Raw genomic sequence first — 23549 nt, 5'->3', positions numbered from 1 at the left:
GCTCACTAGCATAATGTAAACAGGGCACCAGCGTCTACCAGCATGAGATTTCAGAAGCAACTGACAGCTCCTACTTTTCATGTCGCGCCGCGTTGCGGAAAATAGACTATATCAATTTTTAAATGACCATTGCGAGAAGTTAAGAATGGTTTTGAAGGCATTACTTTTTTTGCCACCTTGCCTAACTTAAATTAAGTAACGTGTAAAAATAACATCAAACAGATGGTGCTCTCTCAAAATTATGTTTTATCATAAGTTAAAATCGAAACACTCGAAACAATTGTCAAAAACACAGCATGCATTCCATAATTAGTCCTAGCTTGAGTATGTTGAGAAACGTATGGGAAAGAAGGGCAGGTTTTCTGACGTTCACGTTCAGTTTTCTAAGAAGCTCTGGGCAATCGATATTGGATGTTAGTAAGTCGCTGACGAAAGAAGCTTTCACACTTAGAAATGACTACCAACTTCGGTAATTTTTACCGATGTTTCAACAGCTTCGGTAAAAATTCGGTAAAAATCAAACATTTTAATTCATTCGCTTTAAAGCTTAAAAACAAGGAAAACTTCACCACAATGGCAAGACTCGATTATTTCAAGCTTATTGTTTATCGCATATTAATTTTCCACAGTTATTAATTGAGAGCTTTCGATGCCTGCACCATTTTTTCATTAGTATAATTCCGTGGCAAGTACAATCATACTCTATCCGCAGGGAAGTTTAGAAATTTTCCATCCTGAAAAATTCCTATACCTGACCGGGAATCGAACCTAGACACCTCCAGTATGGTCTTGCTTTGTAGCTTTACCGACTGAGCTAAGGGAGGCCCCAACGATGAGTGAATCAAGATTAATTAACCTGCATCGATCAGCATACCTGTGAAAATTAGTACGGTCAGTCCATGGTAGGTGACGAAGTGCGTAACGTACGAACTTCCGTTGGACGGCTTCGATTCTATTTATTCCGTTTTGATAATACGGCACGCACCCACACCATAGCAGAATACTCGAGCGAAAAACGCACAAAGCGCAATATAATAATGCCTTCAAGCCATACAGGTGTGTAGAAGAAAATATCTCAGTCATACAAAATTATGAACGTGATACCAGAAAACGATATGGATAAGCATGACATAAGAAGTAAAATATCACAAAATAATTTAAAAAAATGTACCCGTATTTCCGTTTGAATATCAAACGAAGCAATTCCTATATCATATCAATTACAATAAAGGGTGATACGGTCAAAATTTGGTCAAGGGAAAACGCGTGTAAATCGGTGAAATCGTTTATTTAAAAAATCAAATTAAATTTCTTTTTCAAGTTCAATTAGTATAAAATTCAGGAAAAATATTCAGTTAGGCTTCCGCTTTTCCAAATCCGAATTGCCGGGCCTTACGCTTGACCCCTGCCATCAGATTTTGTACAGCCACCTTGTCCACCTTCTTCGCCGCAGAAAGCCAGTTTGCCTTGAACTGCTGCTCGCCCTTAGCAGTTTTTTTGGTCTTCTTTAGGTTCCGCTTGACAATAGCCCAGTATTTCTCAATTGGGCGGAGCTCTGGCGTGTTGGGAGGGTTCTTGTCCTTGGGAACCACCTGCACGTTGTTGGCGGCGTACCACTCCATGGCCTTTTTACCGTAATGGCAAGATGCCAATCCGGCCAAAACAGTACGGAACAACCGTGTTTCTTCAGGAAAGGCAGCAGACGTTTATTCAAACACTCTTTCACGTAAATTTCTTGGTTGACAGTCCCGGAAGCTATGAAAATGCTGCTTTTCAAGCCACAGGTACAGATGGCTTGCCAAACCAGATATTTCTTTGCGAACTTTGACAGTTTCATGTGCTTGAAAACATCTGCTACCTTTCCCCTTCCTTTTGCCGTATAAAACTCCTGTCCCGGAAGCTGCTTGTAGTCGGCTTTGACGTAGGTTTCGTCGTCCATTACCACGCAGTCAAACTTCGTCAGCATCGTCGTGTACAGCCTCCGGGATCGCGCTTTGGCCGTCGTATTTTGTTTATCATCGCGATTTGGAGTCACTACCTTCTTGTAAGTCGATAGTCCGGCTCGTTTTTTGGCTCGATGCACGGTTGTAGACGATACACCCAGCTTATTTGCGGCATCTCGGAGAGAGAGGTTGGGGTTTCGCTTGAAACTACCGGCAACTCTCTTTGTCGTCTCAGCGGCTTCCGGTTTTCGATTTCCCCCCGATCCAGACTTCCTGGCTGTCGACAAACGTTCCCCAAACACTTTAATTACATTTGTAACGGTTGATTTGGCAACTTTTAGCGATTTTGCCAACTTTGCGTGCGAGTAGCTCGGATTTTCGCGATGCGCGAGCAAAATTTTGATACGCTGCTCTTCTTGCTTGGACGGCATTTTGACAACTGAAGAGTGAATTCCAAAATCAAAATAGGAGCAACATTCTACACACACACACCTTCAAAATGAGGGGTGTTCAGGTTTTTTAAATGCAAAATTGAAAGAAATACGTCAAGTTGATATTGACCAAATTTTGACCGTATCACCCTTTATACTATGGAATTTCTGATCTTATTTTATTGATATCTTACTCCTTTTTCATGCTGATCTAGATCATGTTTAGATACTCACACACTTAGAAAAATTGATGTTAATGTAGGTTCTCTGAGACTGACATATACGAGCGTCAATTTTGACGTAAAATTGAGTCATAATAGACGCGAAATTCAGCTCAATCAAACGTACTAATGAACTTTTCAGTCTCAGAGCACTTATTATTACATGACATGTTTGTTTACGTCCCATCTTTTATGCACACTTAGCAAAAGTCATGTAAATTTAGGTGCTCTGACAGTGACATATACGAGCGTCTATTTTGACATAAATTAGAGTCATTACAGACGCGAAATATAGCTCAATCAAACGTACTTTTCGTCGAGCAACGAACTTCGCAGTCTCGGAGCACTTAATATTACATGACATGTTTGTTTACGTCTCATATTTTATGTCAAAGACGGATTCCGTCATTTGTAATATTAGTTATTTCTAAGTGTGTGTGAAAGATGGATTCCGCCACATGTAAAATTAGTTATTTCTAAGTGTGTGGACTTCCTGTTGATAAGCGGATACAGTGGTGTTAGTTCTGTCAATGTGCTCGCTGAAATGAAGCTTTCTGTCTAGTGTTAGTCCGAGGTATACAACCTCTTTTGACCATTCCACCGCTGAGCCGTTTAAGCAGATCTTATTATTCATAGACAGAACAAATCTAGGTGATTGGAATGTGGAAAAGTTCACAGCAAAAAAATAATTTTGATATCACATCAAAGTGGATGCACTACAATCATGTCGAAAATTTCATGTAATTTTTATGACGACATAAATAAACAAATGCAGAAAAAGGAGCGTAATGTCAGTTCATGCATTGTATTAATGGTAATTTTGTCCTTTTTAGCAAGTAATATTACACCATATTTTCGACATGATTGTAGTGCATCCACTTTGACGTGATATCAAAATTATTTTTTTGCTGTGTTATGACCTGCGTCTTCACCGCGTTTATACGGATCTTCCAGTTTTTGAACCACTCAGACAGGACATCCAAGCCTCTGTACAAACAAATTGTAGCTTGGGAGGGTTCCCGGAGACGAACCAGCCTTGGGTTGAAAGTCTTCTAAATAAAGAAACAACAACATCAAAGTCTCTTAGGAGTTTGGCAGTAAGAGCTCTGATGACTCTTTCCTTGTACACGATGGATGTGTATTCTGCAAACAAAGACAACGTTCCACCATCTGGGAGAACCAGAATGTCGGAGGTGAACAGGTTGAACACGATGGGATCAAAGATACTTCTTTGTGGAATGCCCGCGCCTATGTTCAAGGCATCATGTTGGTCATCATCAAAATAATGTTGGGTGATCTTCACGAAGAATATTGGAAGAGCATATCGTTGTAATTTGTACACGTGATCTTCATGCCAGACATTATGGAACGCTTGTTCAGCATCCAACAATGCCATAGGAGATGTTTTAGAGACAGTCTGAGAATATTTGTTACTTGAGTCACTTGACGTACAGTTGACCGACCTTTTTTAAAGCCAAACTGCTCGTCGAGTAAGATATTAACAAACCAGACCTTCCTTAACAATTCTGCTCTTACTGTTGATATCCATTCCATTTCTACATTGTTGAAACAATTATCTGAAAAGTTATAAAATTAACAAACTTGTCTTGATTTACAGATCCTAGCAACGCAAGATTGTCCGGTCGACAGCATTAGTTTCCAGTTGAAAAACGCAACATTGAAAACTATCGCGGAATCCCTTCACTCTCTGCCTGCTCTAAAGTGTTCGAAATAATCGTTAATGACGCCTTGCAAGCTGTTGTAGCTATATTTCTCCGCACCAGCATGGATTTAGGGTAGAGAAATTCGTCTCTACAAATCTAGCGCCATTCGTGTCCTCTTGTCTTCGGAATATGGAAGCAGGAGCGCAAACAGATGTCGTCTATACGGATTCAAAGGCCGCTTTTAATCGAGTTTATCATGCTATCCAGCTAGCTAAACTAGATTAGCTTGGTGTGTCACAGGGAGTCATACTTGACAAATCGATAGCTCTGCGTGAAAATCGGAGCAGCACAATCAAACTATTTCATCAATACATCCGGTGTACCTCAAGGCAGCAACTTAGGGCCGTTGCTATTTTCAATATTCATTAACGAAGTTGGATTGATTATTCCGGTTGTCTGTCATTCTTTCTATGCACATGACGTTAAGATTTATGTTGTCATTCGAAGCCTTGCTGACTGCTTACAGTTACAGCATATGATCGAAGACTTCGAGGATTGGTGTTCCAGGATCTTCGTCACGTTGAGTATATTCAAAAATTGAGCATCATCTCTTTACATCGCAAGCGGAAGTCAATCATTTTCAACTAAACGATCAAAAATGAACCGTTGCAACGTGTGAGCAGTATCCGCGATTTAGGAATTACGCTTGATCCAGGAACTACATTCAAGCTACATTATTCTGAGATCATCGCTAAAGCTAACATATAACTCGGGAGTATGTTCAAGATTGCTCTAGCGCGTTCAGTATTGCGATTTGGATAGCGAGGATCGAATCCGCATTACGCCACCTCCCGTGGAACGATCCTGTCAATCTCCCACCGTACGAACATCGCTGTAAACTTTTGGGCTATCGCTCAGACAGTGGTCGTTGTAAAGTATGTGTGGGCGGTATCGACTCTCCCAGTATGCTAGGAGAATTACAAATGTATGCTCCTGAAAGATCATTACGAACAAGGAATTTCTTACATCTTGGGGCGCGCACAGCACATTATGGCCTGCATGATCCAATCAGATTCATGACTGCTAGTTTTAACCGCTTCTACGACTACTTTGATTTCAACATTTCTACGGTTGCGTTTCGTAACCGAATTCAGCGAAGTCTGCACGAGGAATGAACAACTCGACGTATATTGATGGGCAAAATTACATTATGCAACAGTTTGCTTCCAACGATGGACCATGCCAATAACACATTTTTAAGCTTCTAACTGTTGTTGTCATCATGTTTGTTGAATTTTATGTTCTTAATTTGTGTTTTGTATTGTGAATTGTGAAAAGATGTGGGGTTTTCACGCCGTTCAAATTACCAAATAAAGACATTCATTATTATTCATTCATTAAGACAACCCAAAATAAGATGAGAAATATTAAATGCCGCGGATACACTTGTATGACAAACTATGAGCATGAGCATTATTTGTATAATAAATTATGAGCAAATCCATGGTCAAACTTGTAAAGTTTTAGGATGTGCTCATGCTCATAGTTTGTCATACTAGTGTATTCGCGGCATAAGACATTACTGTTGGAAGGTGGTTTCCACAAGCCCTTCATACAACGGTGATTTGAGGATACCATGACATTACAGATTTATCTTCGTTTTTCACCCTGATAAGGTAAACAATAAACCGGGGCATATTCTACAATAGGCCAAATAAATGGTCGCTGTGGTAACGTACGCACAAAAAAAGCAAGCAAAATACATTGTAACTCATTTAATCTAGTCTATTTCTGTCATTTCTTAACGTTAATATTTGGAGTATTATTATAAACTTATTTAGCGATATCAATCAACACAATAGTTGAAACTCAACTCTGTTTTCACGGAATTTTCATTTGTTTTCTAGATTTCATCCACAGCTAGAATGAGTACATATAGAAATTTTAATACCACCATATTTTGTTTTGATTTTGTTTGTATTTAAAAGTGTAACAAATATTGCAGATCATAGTGTGTTCTACCATTCAACATGATTTCTATCGGGCAAACCATCAAACCTTGCTTGCCTTTCTGCGCATGTCTAACATTCGCATTTATGATCAACCATGCCTACGTGTATTTAATTGACCGGCATTTTTCACTACCACATAAAAGACGATGTACGCAAAACAACGCCAAAAGCATCCTGAGACACTCACCGCACCGCTAAATCCCAAAACATAACTGACTCGGTAGTGGAGATATTTGCCAGTTTTGCTGAGTACAAACCCACACACTTTCATCCACGTACGCACGTATAGTAAATTTGGCAAGCGAGAATATTTGAATAATATGGTGTAGCAAATATTGAAGAGTCAGCATCGAATGGATTAGCTCTGGTTTAGTGTGATTCAAAAATCCTAACTCAACTAGCTTTTTCGACACGTATCACGTATGATACGGTAGCGAACTTAGCCGAGGTGGTTTTCAACTTATACGTATATATTGGCCTCAATTTACTGCTATTTACCGTGGTAGTGCATTGTATTTAGATTTAGTAAACAGTGCCTCCCCTTTGGTAGTCAGTATTTGCAAAACGCGGTCCAAAATATGTTCAAACGCTGATAATAAAGATAACGTCATATAAAAATAGCTGCTTCAACTTCAACGTATCAGTTCATCAGACCTGTTCGTGCAAATTGGATCGTTCAATTAGGCTTGAGCTCAAATTCTATAAGAAGATAGAAAAAAAATCGAGATTGTTGGTTGAGCAAAGAAACCGATATGTCATCTGTTAAGCTGGAAACCGTGTCACCCAAGTTCAACGAAGTCGTGTTGGACGAAATTATGCGTGACTATGGTGGTCACAAGTGTACCTCGTGGAAGTTTGAGAACGATGCCTTTAGTAAAGGAGATTCCTACCTCAGTGAACTTTTTCGGATTACGTTGGAAGATGATACTAGTCGGAAGACAAAAGATGGAGCTCCGCTAATAGTCAAGCAAATAGTGAAGTCCATCCCGAAAAATATTGGCCGAAGGAAGACTTTCCGTTCGGCAGATTTCTTTCGAAATGAGATAAACTTCTACAATGTAGTCTTGAGTGAATTTCACAAATTTCAACAGGCGAAACTGCTAAAGAATCCTTTCGACGAGTGTAGCAAGTGAGTAGGTAATACCTGTGCAAAATAGCTTACTTACCAATCAGGCTAAGGCCTTGTTGTCCTCTGCTGTCCGAAGAAGTCGTCTCCACTCTACTCGATCCATGGCCACAGTTCGCCAGCCTCGTAGTCTGCGAAGGGTCCGCAGGTCACCTTCTACTTGGTCGATCCACCTTGCCCGCTGCGCGCCTCTTCTTCTTGTTCCTGTTGGGTCGCTTTCTAGAACCATTTTCACTGGGTCGTCGTGCGGCATTCTTACGACGTGCCCAGCCCACCGTAGTCGCCCAATTTTTGCAATGTGGACGATGGATGGTTCTCCCAGCAGCTGGTGCAATTCGTGGTTCATTCGCCTCCTCCACGTTCCGTCATCCATCTGCACTCCACCGTAGATGGTACGCAACACCTTCCGTTCGAAAACACCAAGGGCGCGTTGGTCCTCCACGAGCATAGTCCAGGTCTCGTGGCCGTAAAGGACCACCGGTCTAATCAGCGTCTTGTAGACAGTCAACTTCGTGCGGCGGCGAATTTTATTCGACCGGAGCGTCCTCCGGAGTCCAAAGTAGGCACGATTCCCTGCCATAATGCGTCTTTGAATTTCTCTGCTGGTATCATTTTCGGCGGTCACCAGTGAGCCCAAATACACGAACTCATCGACCACCTCGATTTCGTCACCGTCAATCTGAACTCGGGGTGGGAGGCTAACATTGTCGTCCCTAGAACCTCTTGCTTTCATATATTTTGTCTTTGATGCGTTGATGGCAAGTCCAATCCGTCTAGCTTCAGCCTTCAGTCTGATGTACGTTTCCGCCATCATCTCAAAGTTCCGTGCCATAATGTCAATGTCATCGGCGAAACCAAGGAGCTGGATGGACTTCCTGAATATCGTGCCACTCGTGTCTATCCCAGCTCTTCTGATCACACCTTCTAACGCAATGTTGAACAGCAGACACGAAAGTCCATCACCCTGCCGTAACCCCCTTCGAGATTCAAAGGGACTCGAGAGTGTCCCCGATAATCGAACAACGCACGTCACTCGATCCATCGTCGCCTTGACCAATCGCGTCAGTTTATCCGGAAATCTGTACTCGTGCATAATCTGCCATAGCTGATCTCGATCGATTGTGTCGTATGCGGATTTGAAATCGATGAACAAATGATGTGTGGGCACGTTGTATTCGCGGCATTTCTGCAGAACCTGCCGAATCGCGAAAATTTGGTCCGTGGTAGCGCGGGCACCCATGAATCCCGCCTGGTATTGCCCCACGAACTCTCTTGCATATGGTGACAGACGGCGGCATAGAATTTGGGAGAGTACCTTGTAGGCGGCGCTCAGCAGTGTGATCGCGCGGTAGTTGCAGCAATCCAACTTGTCGCCCTTTTTGTAGATTGGGCATACGACACCTTCCATCCACTCCTCCGGTAATATCTCCTCCTCCCAAATCTTGGCAATTACCCAGTGCAGCGCTCTAGCCAGTGCTTCACCACCGTATTTCAATAGCTCACTTGGTAGTTGATCTACACCAGTTGCTTTGTTGTTCTTCAGCCGACCGATCTCCTCCTCAACTTCTTGGAGATCAGGGGCCGGTAACCTGTCGTCTTCTGCGCGTGCTCCAAGGTCTGTTGCCGTGCCACCTTCGTTTTCTGCTGCTTCACCGTTGAGGTGCTCGTCATAGTACTGCTTCCACCTCTCAATCACCTCACACTCGTTCGTGAGAAGGTTACCGTCCAAGTCCTTGCACATATCGGCTTGCGGCACGTAGCCTTTGCGCGAACTATTTAGCTTCTCGTAGAACTTCCGTGTGTCGTTTACGCGGTACAGATTTTCCATCGCCTCGCGATCTCGATCTTCCTGCTGACGCTTCTTCCTTCGGAAAACCGAGTTTTGTCTGTTCCGCGCTTGTCTGTATCGCTCCACATTCAATCTCGTGCGGTGTTGCAGCATTCTCGCCCGTGCTGCATTCTTCTCCTCTACTAACAGTTTGCATTCGCCGTCAAACCAGTCATTTCTTCGATCCGGGATTGCAGTACCTAGTGCCGCTACAGCAGTACTACCTATGGCTGAACGGATGTCCCTCCAGCCATCTTCAAGAGAAGCTGCGCCAAGCTGCTCTTCCGTGGGTAGTGCAACTTCCAGCTGCTGCGCGTAGTCCTGGGCAACTCCGGTGTCCCGTAGTTGCTCAATGTTGGGTCGTGGCGTTCGACTTCGACGTGTGTTATGCACCGTCGAGAGTTTTGAGCGCATGCATACTGCAACTAGGTAGTGGTCCGAATCTATGTTCGCACTGCGGTACGTGCGGACGTTGATAATGTCGGAGAAGAATTTCCCGTCGATTAGAACGTGATCGATTTGGTTTTCTGTGTGTTGGTCAGGTGATCTCCAGGTGGCTTTGTGGATATCCTTGCGGGGGAAAAAGGTACTTCGAACTACCATACCCCGGGAGGCTGCAAAGTTCACGCATCGTTGGCCGTTGTCGTTCGATACGGCATGCAGGCTGTTTGGCCCGATTGCCGGTCTATACATTGCCTCCCGTCCTACCTGAGCGTTCATGTCGCCGATGACGATTTTGACGTCCCGTTGCGAACAGCCGTCGTACACCTGCTCCAGCTGCGCATAGAACGCTTCTTTCTCGTCGTCGGGTCTCCCTTCGTGTGGGCAGTGCACGTTGATGATGCTGTAGTTGAAGAAACGGCCCTTAATCCTCAACTTGCACATCCTCGCGTTGATCGGCTGCCAACCAATCACGCGTTGGCGCATCTTACCCAGCACTACAAAGCCGGTTCCCAGCTCGTTGGTGGTGCCACAGCTCTGGTAGAAAGTAGCCGCTCGATGCCCGCTTTTCCATACCTTTTGTCCCGTCCAGCAAAGTTCCTGCAGTGCTACGACTTCGAAGTTGCGTGGTTGAAGTTCGTCATAGATTAACCTATCGCAACCCGGGAAGCCGAGCGATTTGCAGTTCCATGTTCCGAGTTTCCAATCGTAGTCCTTATTTCGTCGCGTAGGTCTGTGCCGATTGTTCCGATCCGTATTTCTTTCTTCGGTATTTGCAACTTTGTTTTTTTCCAGGGCGGCTTGTTGGGCCTGCCCCAACCCCCTGTCTCGCCGGGGGACCATCGTGCACAGCTCTGTTTAGAGTCCCACGCTGGCACTAGGACGGTGATCAGCCGCTCCTAACATGGAGAACAGACGCTGTTTTGAGCCGCACCTCCATGGTGAGCAGACGCTCAGGTTTGGTGAAGCATTTCCTCTATCACCGTACTATGGTTACCGCGCCAGTGTTCGCGTCGCACCTCTTCACTTTGCTATTGCCGGACTGGCAACATTGCCCAGGCTACGCCAACCAGCTGTGTCCATGTTTCAGCTGGTAGTCTTTTGTTATCATATGACTCGAGGAGGCGTGAAGTAGGAACTTGTGAGGACCAGGGCTAGGTATTCCGCTCCTTCCAGGTTGTCAACTCACCATTTTGTAGCCCAAAAATAGCGCCAACTATAATTATCTTCTTTGCATTCCAGATGCCTAGCAGCGTATTCGGATGGCGAGAATGATTTTATCGCTATGGAAGACTTGACTCAATTTGGATTCGGAGCGGCATCCAGGTATGTTCAAATGATACAGATACTTACAGAGAAGGTTCCTTTTACGTTATGAAAATTCCAAAAATCCCCAGTGCTACGTCATTTATGTGTCGTTCTTGACTCCGTTCTGAACGTGTTTTGAAGACAGAAACGAACCGATTATATCGTTGTTCAAATGTTACAATTGTTAGAGTTATTCTATTGTAAATTTTTTTTTATACATACTAATTTTGAAATTTTCTTCCTCTTAAACTCGTATGTAACACTAAACTTTCCCTTTCCATCGAAATGTTATATATAATAATAAATACATGTATGATTCGCCGTCCGTTACACATAGGACTGTGTGTACGGATGTTTTCTGTACTGGCAGTATTTTTCTTTTAAAATTAAATTTCAAAAGTCTTAAACATAAATAAAGTAAAGTATTTCATATTGGGCCTCCCTTAGCTCAGTCAGTAAAGGCGCAGCTACAAAGCAAGACCATGCTGGAGATGGCTGGGTTCGATTCCCGGTCCGGTCTAGGAATTTTTCGGGTTGGAAAATTTCTCGACTTCGCTGGGCATTAGACTGATGCAAAATTTGAAATTTTTGCTCCACAGTGCTCAAACGGTTTCAAATTGGGCCCTGATTAGCCTCCAAGTGAGAAACTGACTTGGCACAAACTATTTGAAGTTTATATGGAAATTACTATGGGGAAACAAAACATTTTGTTCATTGTCTTCTAGCCTTTCTAAATATTGTACTGTTAACAAATTCTATTGCTAATCTTATTGGAATTTTTATCAGCTACAACTTTGCAGAAAATCGTTTTTCAGTCAAACGTCAAATTAAATAGTTATTAATTGTTTAAGAGATTGATAATCTTATGGCAAGATTAGGCAACTGTCTTGTGGGCAACACTGTATTCTGCAGTGTGATATAGTAGCCATGATTTTTGTCCTCTATTCTACGCGCCATAAACACCAATGTTGCCTGCATAATCATAAGACATCAGTGACTTGAAAGATTAATATTTTTTGCTCCTTACATTTGATCGAAAAGTGGTCTTCAACAAAGTTATAGATGAGAAAATTTTCAACATGCTCAGCTATCATTTTCTTAAGTAGAGGGAACTGATGAATTTTGAGATAGATATGAACCGAAATTATAGTTTCTTTATAGTAATTCCCATATAAACTTCAAATGGTCAGTTTCTCACTAAATGAGTTCAAATTTTGGGAGGCTAATAAGGGCCCAATTTGGAACCGTTTGAGCACTGTGGAGCGAAAATTTCAAATTTTGCATCAGTCTACTGGGCATAGAGTATGATTGTACTTGCCACACAATTATACTAATGCAAAAATGGTACAGGCATCGAAAGCTCGCAATTAATAACTGTGGAAGTGCATCTAGAACACTAAGTTGAGAGCACGCAATAAGCTAAAATGCGATCAGCATTAAGCTTGAAATGCGAAGAAAAAGAAGAAGCATGTCATATGAAAACAAATTTGCATCGAATTTGGGAGCGAAAATACCTGATTCGGTACTCGGTCAGTACTGAAGTCCGTGAGCTCCTAAAATCGATGTTTAAAACTTTTTGAATTTTAATTTAAAATAAAAAATCTGCCAGTACCGAAAATACGGATAAGTAGCCATAATTACACATCATTTGAATTAGTGACAAATCGACTTTTTTATGCTATCGGACAGGTTTGGGCCGAAGGATCTCAGAACGCTATAAAATCACCGGGGATTGATGGTTTGTCAGTAGAGTTCTACCTACGAACATTCGACGTCATCTATCGAGAGCTCTACTTCGTTATTAATGAAGCTGTGTCCAATGAGCTCCCCTCTGAATTCGCCGATGGCACTATCGTATTGGTTTAAAAGCGAGGAGGGGATGGGACAGCAAGAGCGCACACTGATAAATTTAACTATTCTCATTTTGCTTGAAATTTAATCAATTTGACATTAAGCTCAGTTTAATCATATCGAATGATTAAAAATTAATTAACGCTTGCGAAAAAATAATCATCTGATATAAAACCCAGTTTAATCATGGTTGTTTAAAATGAAAGTAATCTTGTTTGAATAAATTTTAATCATTTTTGTTTCTCTTTTAATCAGTTTTGATTGATTTTTAATCATTTTTGGTTTCAGAATGTAATACTGAAAAGATAAATTTTTATCACAAGTTGTTATATCATGGCCGGACTCAATAAGGTGAATCGAGGAGCTTAGCTTTTTTGATTTAATTTATTTTTGAGTGATCACCCTGCTCAACGTCGATTTTATGGTGTATTCAGATCTGAGCGGAGAAAGAACTAGTTGTCTTTCTCATTCCAACGCAAATTTTGCTCCGCTTATCTAATGCACCCTCAGATCGGCATACACCTTTTTAAATTCTCTCCCACGTGATGAAGTTCCACCTAGAACGCGAACTGCAGATCCATCGAGTTCTGAACGACTCTCAAAAATGCGCAAACACCAACCGCTCTATTTCCAAGCTACACTCTCGCGCAAACATCGTGTTGCGTAGCTAATCGCGAGGAAGCAGAAGGGGAAGATGATTGCGTTCGACCTTGACCACGCATTCGATCGGGTCTCTCATGAGTTCCTGCATCGGACCCTACTCTCTCTGGGCTTCGACGAAGGTTTCGTCCTCGGCTGGCTCTCTCGGGTCGCTGCTGCCTCTTCATCAGGGCTGTTAGTGAATGGGTGCCTCTCAGAGTCGTTCCGTTTAGAACGGTCCGTACGTCAGGGAGACCCGATGTCGATGCTGCTGTTCGTTCTCTATCTTCATACCCTCCTCACATGGGTGGAGCGAGTGTGTGTTGCGTATGCTGACGACATCACGGTGATTGCCACCTCAAGACACACGATGGACCGGAATCATCATCTGTTTGGTAGTTTCGAGATCATATCCGGGGCAAAGATAAATCGGCTGAAAATAGTAGCGATCGATGTCGGTTTAATCAATGCAAGGAGATCCAGGATACCAGGGTTGAAGACAAAAGAGAATGTCAAGGTGCTGAGCGTTATTTTCAGCAACTCAGTATGGCTTATGGTAAAACTAAACTGGGATGCTTTAGTATCCAGGATAGGGAGATTTACCGTCGGGTTAACCTAACTTTTTTTTGACATCTGGCAGTAGTTTGTTTACATGGACTTAGAAAAAAATTTAGGTTTTTTTTTAATATTTTTTAAAGAGGAAGATTTTTCAAAAGAACATAGTCCGATAACATATCCTTTAGCACTTTTATTAAAAAAAAATTCGACTGCACCGATGGATTTAAGTTCATGCACTGATGGAAATTTGACAGAAAAGCGGGGAAATGTTCATTAATAATGAATATTTAGTGTTCATTTTTAGTAAGCATTGCCCCGCTTGCTTGTCAAATTTTCGGCAGTGCATGAACTCAAATTCATCGGTGCACTCGTCCATGGTTGCGCTCCCTTTCCGTGCAGCAGAAAGTGCTAGGTACTGCTGAACACCTTCATCACCTCTCTGTTATTCCACTGCAATGTGCTCACACGGCAAAGCTGACATCAACGATGGGAACATGCCTTTTTCGTGGGCTAATATTTAAGGAACATCTCTTTTCAATGCTAATTTCTTCCAAAGTGGATATGTTGAGCAGAAACGAGATTTATTCAATTATTATTATTTTTTTAATGCTCCACATTATCAAAATAATTTATCACAAAAGATGCCCTGGACAAATGGGGAAACAAATCAAAATAATTTACACAAACCTTTGAGTAACAATTATTTGTTTTCTTTATCTTATCTAATCTAATCTAATCTAATACAAACGCAGCCAGTACAAGACAGCATCCTGGAAAATAATTAGATTAGATAACGTCTAATCATTTTTCTTGTCAACATTGATTTTTGCAGCATATCAGCCTATCGGCCAGGCCTACTGCGTTGCATTTTCCCCAAAGATGCTTCAATTTTAAATAAATACATTCAAACAGCGAGGCATTTCGTGAATCTACAGGTGAGGAATGCGTGGACATACTGTATCAAACGCTCCGATTTGAATTGAGAAGAAACAAAGAGTTAAAAAAGGGACCTTTTATTTCAATTTGAATATGCTTGATCTAGTTATAATTGTTGTAAATAATACTTACATTCTGATGAAGATGGTGCTACCTGTAGTCAAGCTTGTATAGTTACCTATTTGGTGATATTATTCTTCCAGGTTCTTTGACAATTCATATGATAGCGCTCTTCGTGTATAATCTTCTTATTTAAAAGGTTCACTCAGTATCCGGAATGAATGTTTGGTTTATCATATAGTTGATATGGTTAGTAATATGAAATAGCAAACGAAAAAGAAAGACAACCGGGATTAGTTTTATGAAGTGATCCTTTCATCGGAATACCCAACTAACCATATCGTATCTTATCGTGTCTCAATGACATCATGCTTGTCATACACAGTTTTGGTCACGAACTGCTCATTTGCTAATAACTTTGCACACAGTTGACGAAACATAGTTCTTTTTGAAGCAGTCGATATAATAGAGTTTAAGCAGTTTAAGCTTGTTATTGATACATAAAAAAGTGGATTTTAATTCCAGTAATAAACTGTATTTGTTTTTGCGTTGTAAAAATGAAGTGAGAAATGCTTGCTGCACATTTCGGACTTTGAGTGTAAAAATTCATTAGTGTTTTTTTTCTCCTTGATTTGTTTTCTGTCGATCTTGTTTTCCTTGCTGATCACCAATGCTACCGACGCCAAGGAGGCAAGTTCCACACCAGGACTCTACCTATCGACCCATCAACTGAGTGAAAAATTATTAACAAATGAGCAGTTGGTGTATACAACTGTGCATGTCAAGCATGAAAAGCATTGTCTCACCCTGCATTTAAAACAATTACATTGTTACTTGGGTACTCACGTAACATACCGTGCAAGTACCAAAAGATAAACTACGCCCAACTATGGACAGCTTCATGTTTATCCTAGTTATTCTTTAAATCAGCAAACACATACATGATTATCTACTAAGAAACGCCAAAATATAGAGAAAAGCTCAAACATACAGTTTTAACTGATAGAACTTAATAAACAGCAAACTGTCCAATAATAGGCACTGCCAACCTACGGCATCTGCACGATAATGTGGGCCATCAGAATGGTTCATCGGTTGCTAAGTGTAGTATTTCTCAAAATAGAGCTATATATTTCTCAATGTTTAAATGTTATCCTTACGTAAACTTAATATTATAACCCATATTCCACTAACCCCACCCCCACATAAAAACCAAATAAAAAATGTTTATATACGGGAAAAACGAGAATGTGGGTGTATCTTCACTGTAACAACTACGTGTAATCATCGAAAGTACTTGCATTTTACTCAGGCACTTTTGAGCAAACTGCAATCACTCTCTCATACTCGAAATGTGCCTTGAACAAATTGGCACAACGACGCCCTATACGCTTTATGACCAGAACGCAGAGTATAAATGGTTTGTTTGCTTTATTCTTTATTCTTTTCAAATTAAGTTTAAAGAATCCATATCATTATAAAACAAACTGTTATTTCAATTTTACAAAAAGTAGTATGGCCTTAACTTGTTGTTGGAAGAAAGAGTTACATCAAATTCTTACCGTTCAACTGGTTTACTGAATCTACTCGGGATCTATTATCGGAATGTTCTCTTAAATTGAGCCAAGTAAACGTTCGCTAACTAAAACATATTTTTTAAATATTATAAATTTCAACTACTGACCAGTTCAACACAATCAGAGGCGACTTCTCCGATTAAAGTTTGCATAATTGTTTGTTATGGACAATCTGTCACAGATTATAGATCCACATATCCAAGATTCTCCCATTAATAATAGTACAAAAATCGAGATGACTTGTTCAATGTTTATCAATAAATCATAGCACGAAATCGTTACTTCTTATCGAAATGTCGGCTGAGACAAAGTTGTCGGAAAAAATAAAGTCTTCTAATTAAATATGCATGATAGAAACTAGTAATCATTGTTTTAATTAACACAATGGTTCTTTTCAATTTTTATTGAAAAAATGTAATTTAAAATCTTTTGTAAAATACTAACGATTACGAAATTTTCTACCATCAATTGTTAAGTTTATTCATGTCTCAGGATTCGAAATTCTTATTTCTGTTTTTTTTTGTTTGTATCCGGAATTTAAAAAAAACATTTTTGCTCAATTTTTTTGAGACTCTACTCAGAATTTCTTTGGCCTTTTTAGATGAGTTGCATTAGAATTAACACAGAATTCCGTCATACTTTGTTTATGAACTCCCCTAGAATAATATTGGAAATCTTTTTGTTGTTGTCTGTAAAATTTCAAAATAAATTTTAAGAATTCTCTGCAGACTTATCTAAACATAAGCTTTAGAAAACTCTTAGAAATGACTATTCAGTATTATCATTCCCTAATACTGTTCCCAACAATTCGATGATTTTTTATTTATAAATTTAAAAACTATTATCTTTAAATAATTTCCTTGGTTCACCTTCAAGAATCACCTTAGAATTCTTTAAAACTATTTTACACTTTGAGTCAAAATTATCTATTATATTATATAATTATTTTCACCATTCCCTAAATACTCTAGGTAGGTTTTGGAATTCCCTCAGAATTTTTTATGTTTTCTTATTTTTTTTATTGCGTTTATTTATAAGGCCCCCTCGCCTATTAGGCATTGCTTGGGCCGATGACCATTATTGAACAATTAAATCCCTTCCCGATTTTATTTTTCAAATAAAACGAATATACGAAACTAACGATTTTAAATGGGCTCACTACTTGACTAGCCTATTGGTCCCAAGCAAATCAACTAACGTTACCCATTCTAGTATAAATTCCAGTACTACACTATGTTTGTATTGATTCGCTATGAAAGTTTGACAGATAAAATGAGGGGTTCGTCGATTTTCCTATGTTTCGAGGGGTGAATCGATAAGCTTAGGACGGAAGATAGTACCAGAGCTGAGCCAAAAAGTTGAGCTCGTTTATTCGGGACCTTCTGGTCTTAGAGTTACCTCTATGGTATTATCCCCTATTTGATAAGTTGCATTATTTTCATCTAAACGATCTGTTTGCTGACCAGTCTTCTGGGTGCACTGATCAGCACGAACTTTCTTTTTTTCGTTCTCCTTGTGTTGCGACAGCCGGCGTTTGTTGGTATTTTCAAATGGAATCCTTTGTTGCGTTTGATGAGCGGGTGCTAGAGTTTTCGTCGTTGCTTTCAACGTTTGAAGTGTGATGATCCTCGGTTTGATTGTCGGTGTTTCGCTGTTGTTCTTCTGCTGAGAACCCTATGAAAGCAGGAGATGATTGACCCGATGTCGTTGGCTGGTTTTGTTCGATAGCAATCAGCGAGACTGAATACCCCCTCCGTTGGTGGAGCTGCTGGAGCGGTGCTATTGTTCGATGTGGCTACATCCAAACATTTCTGTTTGGGATGTGCTGCTCGGCCACAATGGCGGCACGTTTTTGGTTGCTTGTTGTATGTTACCAACGTTGTTTTGTTGTCGACCGTGATGTACGATGAAATGCCACTTTCGAGTCGCATTCGCAAAACTCGAACACCGCTCAGGAATCCAGGGAAGTAGTGCTTCCATTTCTCATGTCGACTGGATATCACTGTCCCGTACTTTGCCATGTGGTTCAAACAGTGGCTTGTGGCCATGCCAGAGGAAGGTCATGCACTCGAACGGTCACTGCTTCACAATCCATACAGGGTGCGTGACGAATTTTTGCAGTAAATGGCATATTTGAGAAAAAATACACCAGTTAGTTATTCTAGCAATGAATTTTGTGCGAATTATTTTCTTTCGCAACATATGGAAGTTGTAAGTAAATTTATTCAAAAAAATTGCCTTCCCTTTCGACGACTGTAGTTAGACGCTTCCGGAAACTGCAGTATGCACGTTTTAAAATGTTTCGATCCATAGATGTCATCACTGCCTTGATTTTAGCTTTTAGCGACTTAAGTGTGGTGTGAGGGGTTCTATTGGTACATATCCCGTTGGACGACGCCCTATACAAAATAATCCAATGGATTGATATCGGGACTGCTTGGGGGCCAAATTTCTTCCTCCCAAATTTACGAAATATTTTCCGTAAGCCATTTCTGTGCTTTATTAGCAGTATGAGCAGGTGCTCCGTCTTATCACTTTCCCAAGCCTTTTTTAATATTATACACTGTTCTTTCAGACACATTTACCGACCGAATTATTTCTTTCATGCATACTCCGGCGCGCAACAAAGCGACAACGGCTGACAGATTGCTCTCTTGTTTCGACATCTTTACGTTTACTCAACATTGTTTGTTTAAATCTTACACCTAACAGTATAAGCTATCCAGTGCTGCCGAATATATCTAAATCATGATGCACAAGCATGAGAAATTACTATTTGAAATTTACTGCAAAAATTCGTCATGCACCCTGTATACCGGGATTTTGAACTCACTCATCGCACAGAGAATCGCGTGTTTATAGTTGCGCGCCTTTTCATAGCGCAACGCAACTTTATTGTCTATCATCTCAATAAAAACACAATTTCGGACGTTATGAAACTGAATGCATCTAACGTCCGAATATTAAAGCTTAATATTGTTCTCGAAGAATTTTTGCACTTTTCCTGCATTGGGAAGAACTGAAAGGACACTGAAGTCAACAACAAGTGCTACATACACTCATTTTCGCTACAATATTTCACCAAGTTAAGCAGAGCAGAAAGAACACACGTCCGATGAATACGGGTAATGGCTGCCTTATAATTCGATTAAAATGATCCTCAAAATATTGTTGCAATTCTTTTCTGAGTTCCTTTGAAACATTCGCCAACATTTCCATTGAGTTCTTCTCAGGATTTCCTGTTTGTGCCACCCACAATTTGTGCAACTTGGTTAATTCGAATGCGATGTGTGTGAGCAAACAATATTTAAGGCTTTTTTAAATGGTCAAGTGTGAATAAAACATTAAATTTTTTATGTTCGTTAGGATTTATATATCAATATTTTTATTTATTTTTAATACTAGTCTTCTTTTTTAACTTTTATTTTCAGACGCGATGGCATTGGTATAGCGGAGTGCATCATGTGCATGCAAACTATTGGCCGTTTCCACGCCTTATCGCTCGCAATGAAGCATCAACAACCGGAGAAATTTCATCTGCTTGTGAAACACGTCGAAGAAACGTACTACGCCAAACAGCACAAGAATTGGTATAGTAACTTTATGAAGGTTCAGGTCAGAATCGCCAAGGATGCCTTAAGTCAGGAGTACGGTGGTTCGGACCTGGAGAAGAAAGTGCACAATTTTTTCGACTGCGATTTGTACGATAAAATGGTTTATTTTACTCATACGCGAAATCAGAACTCGGTCATAAACCATGGAGATTGTTGGATGCCCAATTTTCTATTCCGTTATGACTCGGCAGGTGTACCCGTCGCAGCCAAGATGATCGATTTTCAACTCGCACGTTACTCGTCTCCAGCGTTGGACATTTCGTTCTTCGTGTATTCCTGTACTTCGCAGAAAATTCGTGAGGAACACTACGAGGATCTGTTGAAGGCGTACCATAATAGTTTGTCCGATATGCTGCGTGATCTCGGATCAAACCCAGAGGAACTGTTCTCGTACTCGGAACTCCAGAAGGAATTGCACGAATTTGCTCGGTTCGGCTGCGGCATGGGTATCGAGTCTATTCCATTTTCTCTGTTGGAAGAAAATGAGGTCCCCGATTTGGACCAGATTACGGGAGACGAAGCAGTCCCGCTTGAACAGGTCTGGATTCTGAAAAATATCAAAACTCAGGATGGAAGGCGTCGATTGACCGATATGTTCAAGCATGCATCTGACTGTGGTTATCTAGATTGATTGATATAACAGATGAACCCCAGAGCTGTTTTTCAAAGCGTCCTATAAACCAATTAAAGATTTTCTCCATTAATTTCCTTCTTTCAAATAACGACTAGGTAGGGTTGCGGGATGTATTTTCGGTCAGTGCTTTTTTTTGAGCCTATCGCTAAAATTCAAGTTTGAATTTGTTGTCTACATAGATGCGGCTGAACTAAATGCTTGAATGCGGAATAGCCTATGGAATCGTTTTGTAGTGAATTGAGTATTTTTCTGTTAATTCCGTGGTAATTCCTTATCTGCAAGTAGTGGACGAAATACGAGTATCTGTCAAAAGATAAACAATTATAAATTACTCTTCACACCCCAAAATACCTTCATAGGAACAAGTGTAGCAGTGAGTTATAGCGATAGGCGCATAGATCGAAATCACATCCCGTTTCCCTTAGTGAGTGACCTTTACGCAATTTGTTCCAGCACAGTATGCTAGGGATAATGTCCCTAATGTCAGCCTAAGTATTCCCAATATTGAGTTAATACATAAATGTTGAAGGACAGTATTTTTAGACAATGTTTCACTAGCATCCAAAAATACCCATTTGGATGGTTCTACAAAATATTCAAGAACGGGATTTTTATCGATGGGCTCAATCTTTAGATCCATAGGTCAACATTAGAGCCATTTCCCCTATTAATGTGTTGTTATAGTGATATAGATAAAATTTAGGACATATATTCGTTTTACGTTGCCTTTATTTGAAAGAGGGGAATCCAATAGGTTGTTTGAAGAAGCACTTTTATCAAATAAAGTTTTGTCTACGATTTATGATAAACATATAAATATATGATAATATGGTACATCAAATGATTCACCATTGATTTTTTAATAAAACGTACATCAGCTCATGTCATAGAAAAAAATTATGCTTCGAAATTTCATCCCAATAGGTGAAGGTTTTTTTTTTTATCTTTCACTATTATGCTTTGTTCAGACTACAAAGTTATAACATGTTATAATAATTATCGACATTATAAATAACATCAAAATAGTCTTGTAACATGTTATAACTGTTCAGTCTTGGTAGTGTATGTATGTTTTTTTTTGCTTTTTTTTTGCAAGGAGAAAACCTTCAAAAAGACCAACGTGCCACCGCTTGACGACTGGGCGCACAGTCGCGGTGACACGGTGTGTGGGATTCTTACCGCACTAAAACCTCCTTCACAGAAAAAAAAAGTTGTTGAATATTACATCCAAACTGCTGCAACCAGGTCAATCCATCGGTTGTGTAATATAACGTTGTACGATGTACATCGATTTTGCGAACAAAATTACATCCATTGATGTAATATTGTATCTGCTCTTTGCTATTACATCATTATTTCATACATCATCTTGAATTACATTGATCGATATTACATTTTTTTTTTTGCTGTGTTGGACTCTTTGCCCTTTTCCCCCGGAACCACTTGTCGTATTACTTCGGAGGGGGCCGTGCATTACGCATCTCACTTTCCCTCAGCTAATTGGCGCTTCCAGTTCGCTGATCGTCTCTCCAATTTGTGAGCCATTTAGCTCCCAGTGTCACGTTCTACTCGGTTATCCCCGGTGGTGGATTCAGCCTACTCTGACGGAGAGTTCTCCCGGCTTCGGCTTTCAGTTCGCACTTGTGTGAGCACATTACTACTTTCTAGTTGGTCTTCTCACCATTTTCGCTTAGGCTCTGAACCATTTGGTGGATTATTTTAACTTTTGGTTAAAATTTGACAGATGAAAAGTTATCGATTAACCCTGCTATCCGAGCATGGTTATTTCTGACAGACAAGAAGTTAAATTTTGACAACCGTGGCTCGAAAACCGGTCGATCGACAGCACGGGGATTTTCGAACATAGAAAATAACTTTCGAAATGTCACTTTTAACCACGAGTTAAATTTAACTTGGCAAATGGTTCACAGCAAAAAAATAATTTTGATATCACATCAAAGTGGATGCACTACAATCATGTCGAAAATTTCATGTAATTTTTATGACCACATAAATAAACAAATGCAGTAAAAGCAGCGTAATGTCAGTTCATGCAATGTATTAATGATAATTTTGTCTTTTTTAGCAAGTAATATTACACCATATTTTCGACATGATTGTAGTGCATCCACTTTGACGTGATATCAAAATTATTTTTTTGCTGTGTTCACAGCCTTAAGCGCTGACATGATCTGCGTTACTGCTCTGCTGACGGCGTTAAAGGTGCCCTCCTCCTCTCGACACATTTCTTCGACGACATTCTCCGTGCTAAGGGCGAGCATCTCCTCTCGCACAGCATCCCGGTTCTGGAAGTAACTACTTAGAATCCTGCAGAGGTAGTCTCTGGAACCCTCATTCTATGGAGCGCTTTGGCGATGGCCTCCCAGCTGGCGCTATGAATGCATTCTTCATATCAATCGTAAACACGGCGCAGTATGTATGTATGTATGTATGTATGTATGTATGTATGTATGTATGTATGTATGTATGTATGTTTTTTTTTTTTTTTTTATAGTAAGGTTTAGGAAAGCTTCAAGAAGCCTGGCCTGTAGTGAAGGTGGCACGGTGTGGTATCCACTAGTTGCCTAGTGCAGCTCCACTAAAACCCATTCCTTACTCTCTCCTCTGCCTGGATCCCCCCGGGACCACTGTGAAGCGACTACTTCGGGGGGTGGCTGTGCTCATGCACTTGTCGTACTCTCAGCG

The 23549-nt window shown here is 40.5% G+C and overlaps 2 protein-coding genes across 2 annotated transcripts in view; both read left to right on the top strand.

The window, feature by feature from the left end:
- Positions 1-6755: 6755 nt before the first annotated feature.
- Positions 6756-21716, top strand: LOC135713829 (uncharacterized). The gene is made up of 3 exons (XM_065237064.1): positions 6756-7400; positions 10909-10992; positions 20027-21716. Exons 1-3 carry the CDS (start codon positions 7024-7026, stop codon positions 20838-20840), a joined length of 1275 nt encoding a protein of 424 aa, XP_065093136.1. The 5' UTR covers positions 6756-7023; the 3' UTR covers positions 20841-21716.
- Positions 14796-23549, top strand: part of mRpS6 (mitochondrial ribosomal protein S6) — a 73402-nt gene continuing 64648 nt past the window's right edge. Inside the window, exon 1 of the mRNA XM_065237065.1 lies at positions 14796-14808. The gene's annotated coding sequence lies outside the window, so the exon portion shown is untranslated. The remainder of the gene's footprint in view (positions 14809-23549) is intronic.

Source organism: Ochlerotatus camptorhynchus, unplaced genomic scaffold (genome assembly GCF_037179485.1).
Source record: "Ochlerotatus camptorhynchus isolate MF236.1 unplaced genomic scaffold, CSIRO-AGI_Acam_v1.1 ptg000586l, whole genome shotgun sequence".
NCBI classification, from domain to species: Eukaryota; Metazoa; Arthropoda; class Insecta; order Diptera; family Culicidae; genus Ochlerotatus; species Ochlerotatus camptorhynchus.
This window is presented reverse-complemented; position numbering and strand designations above follow the sequence as displayed.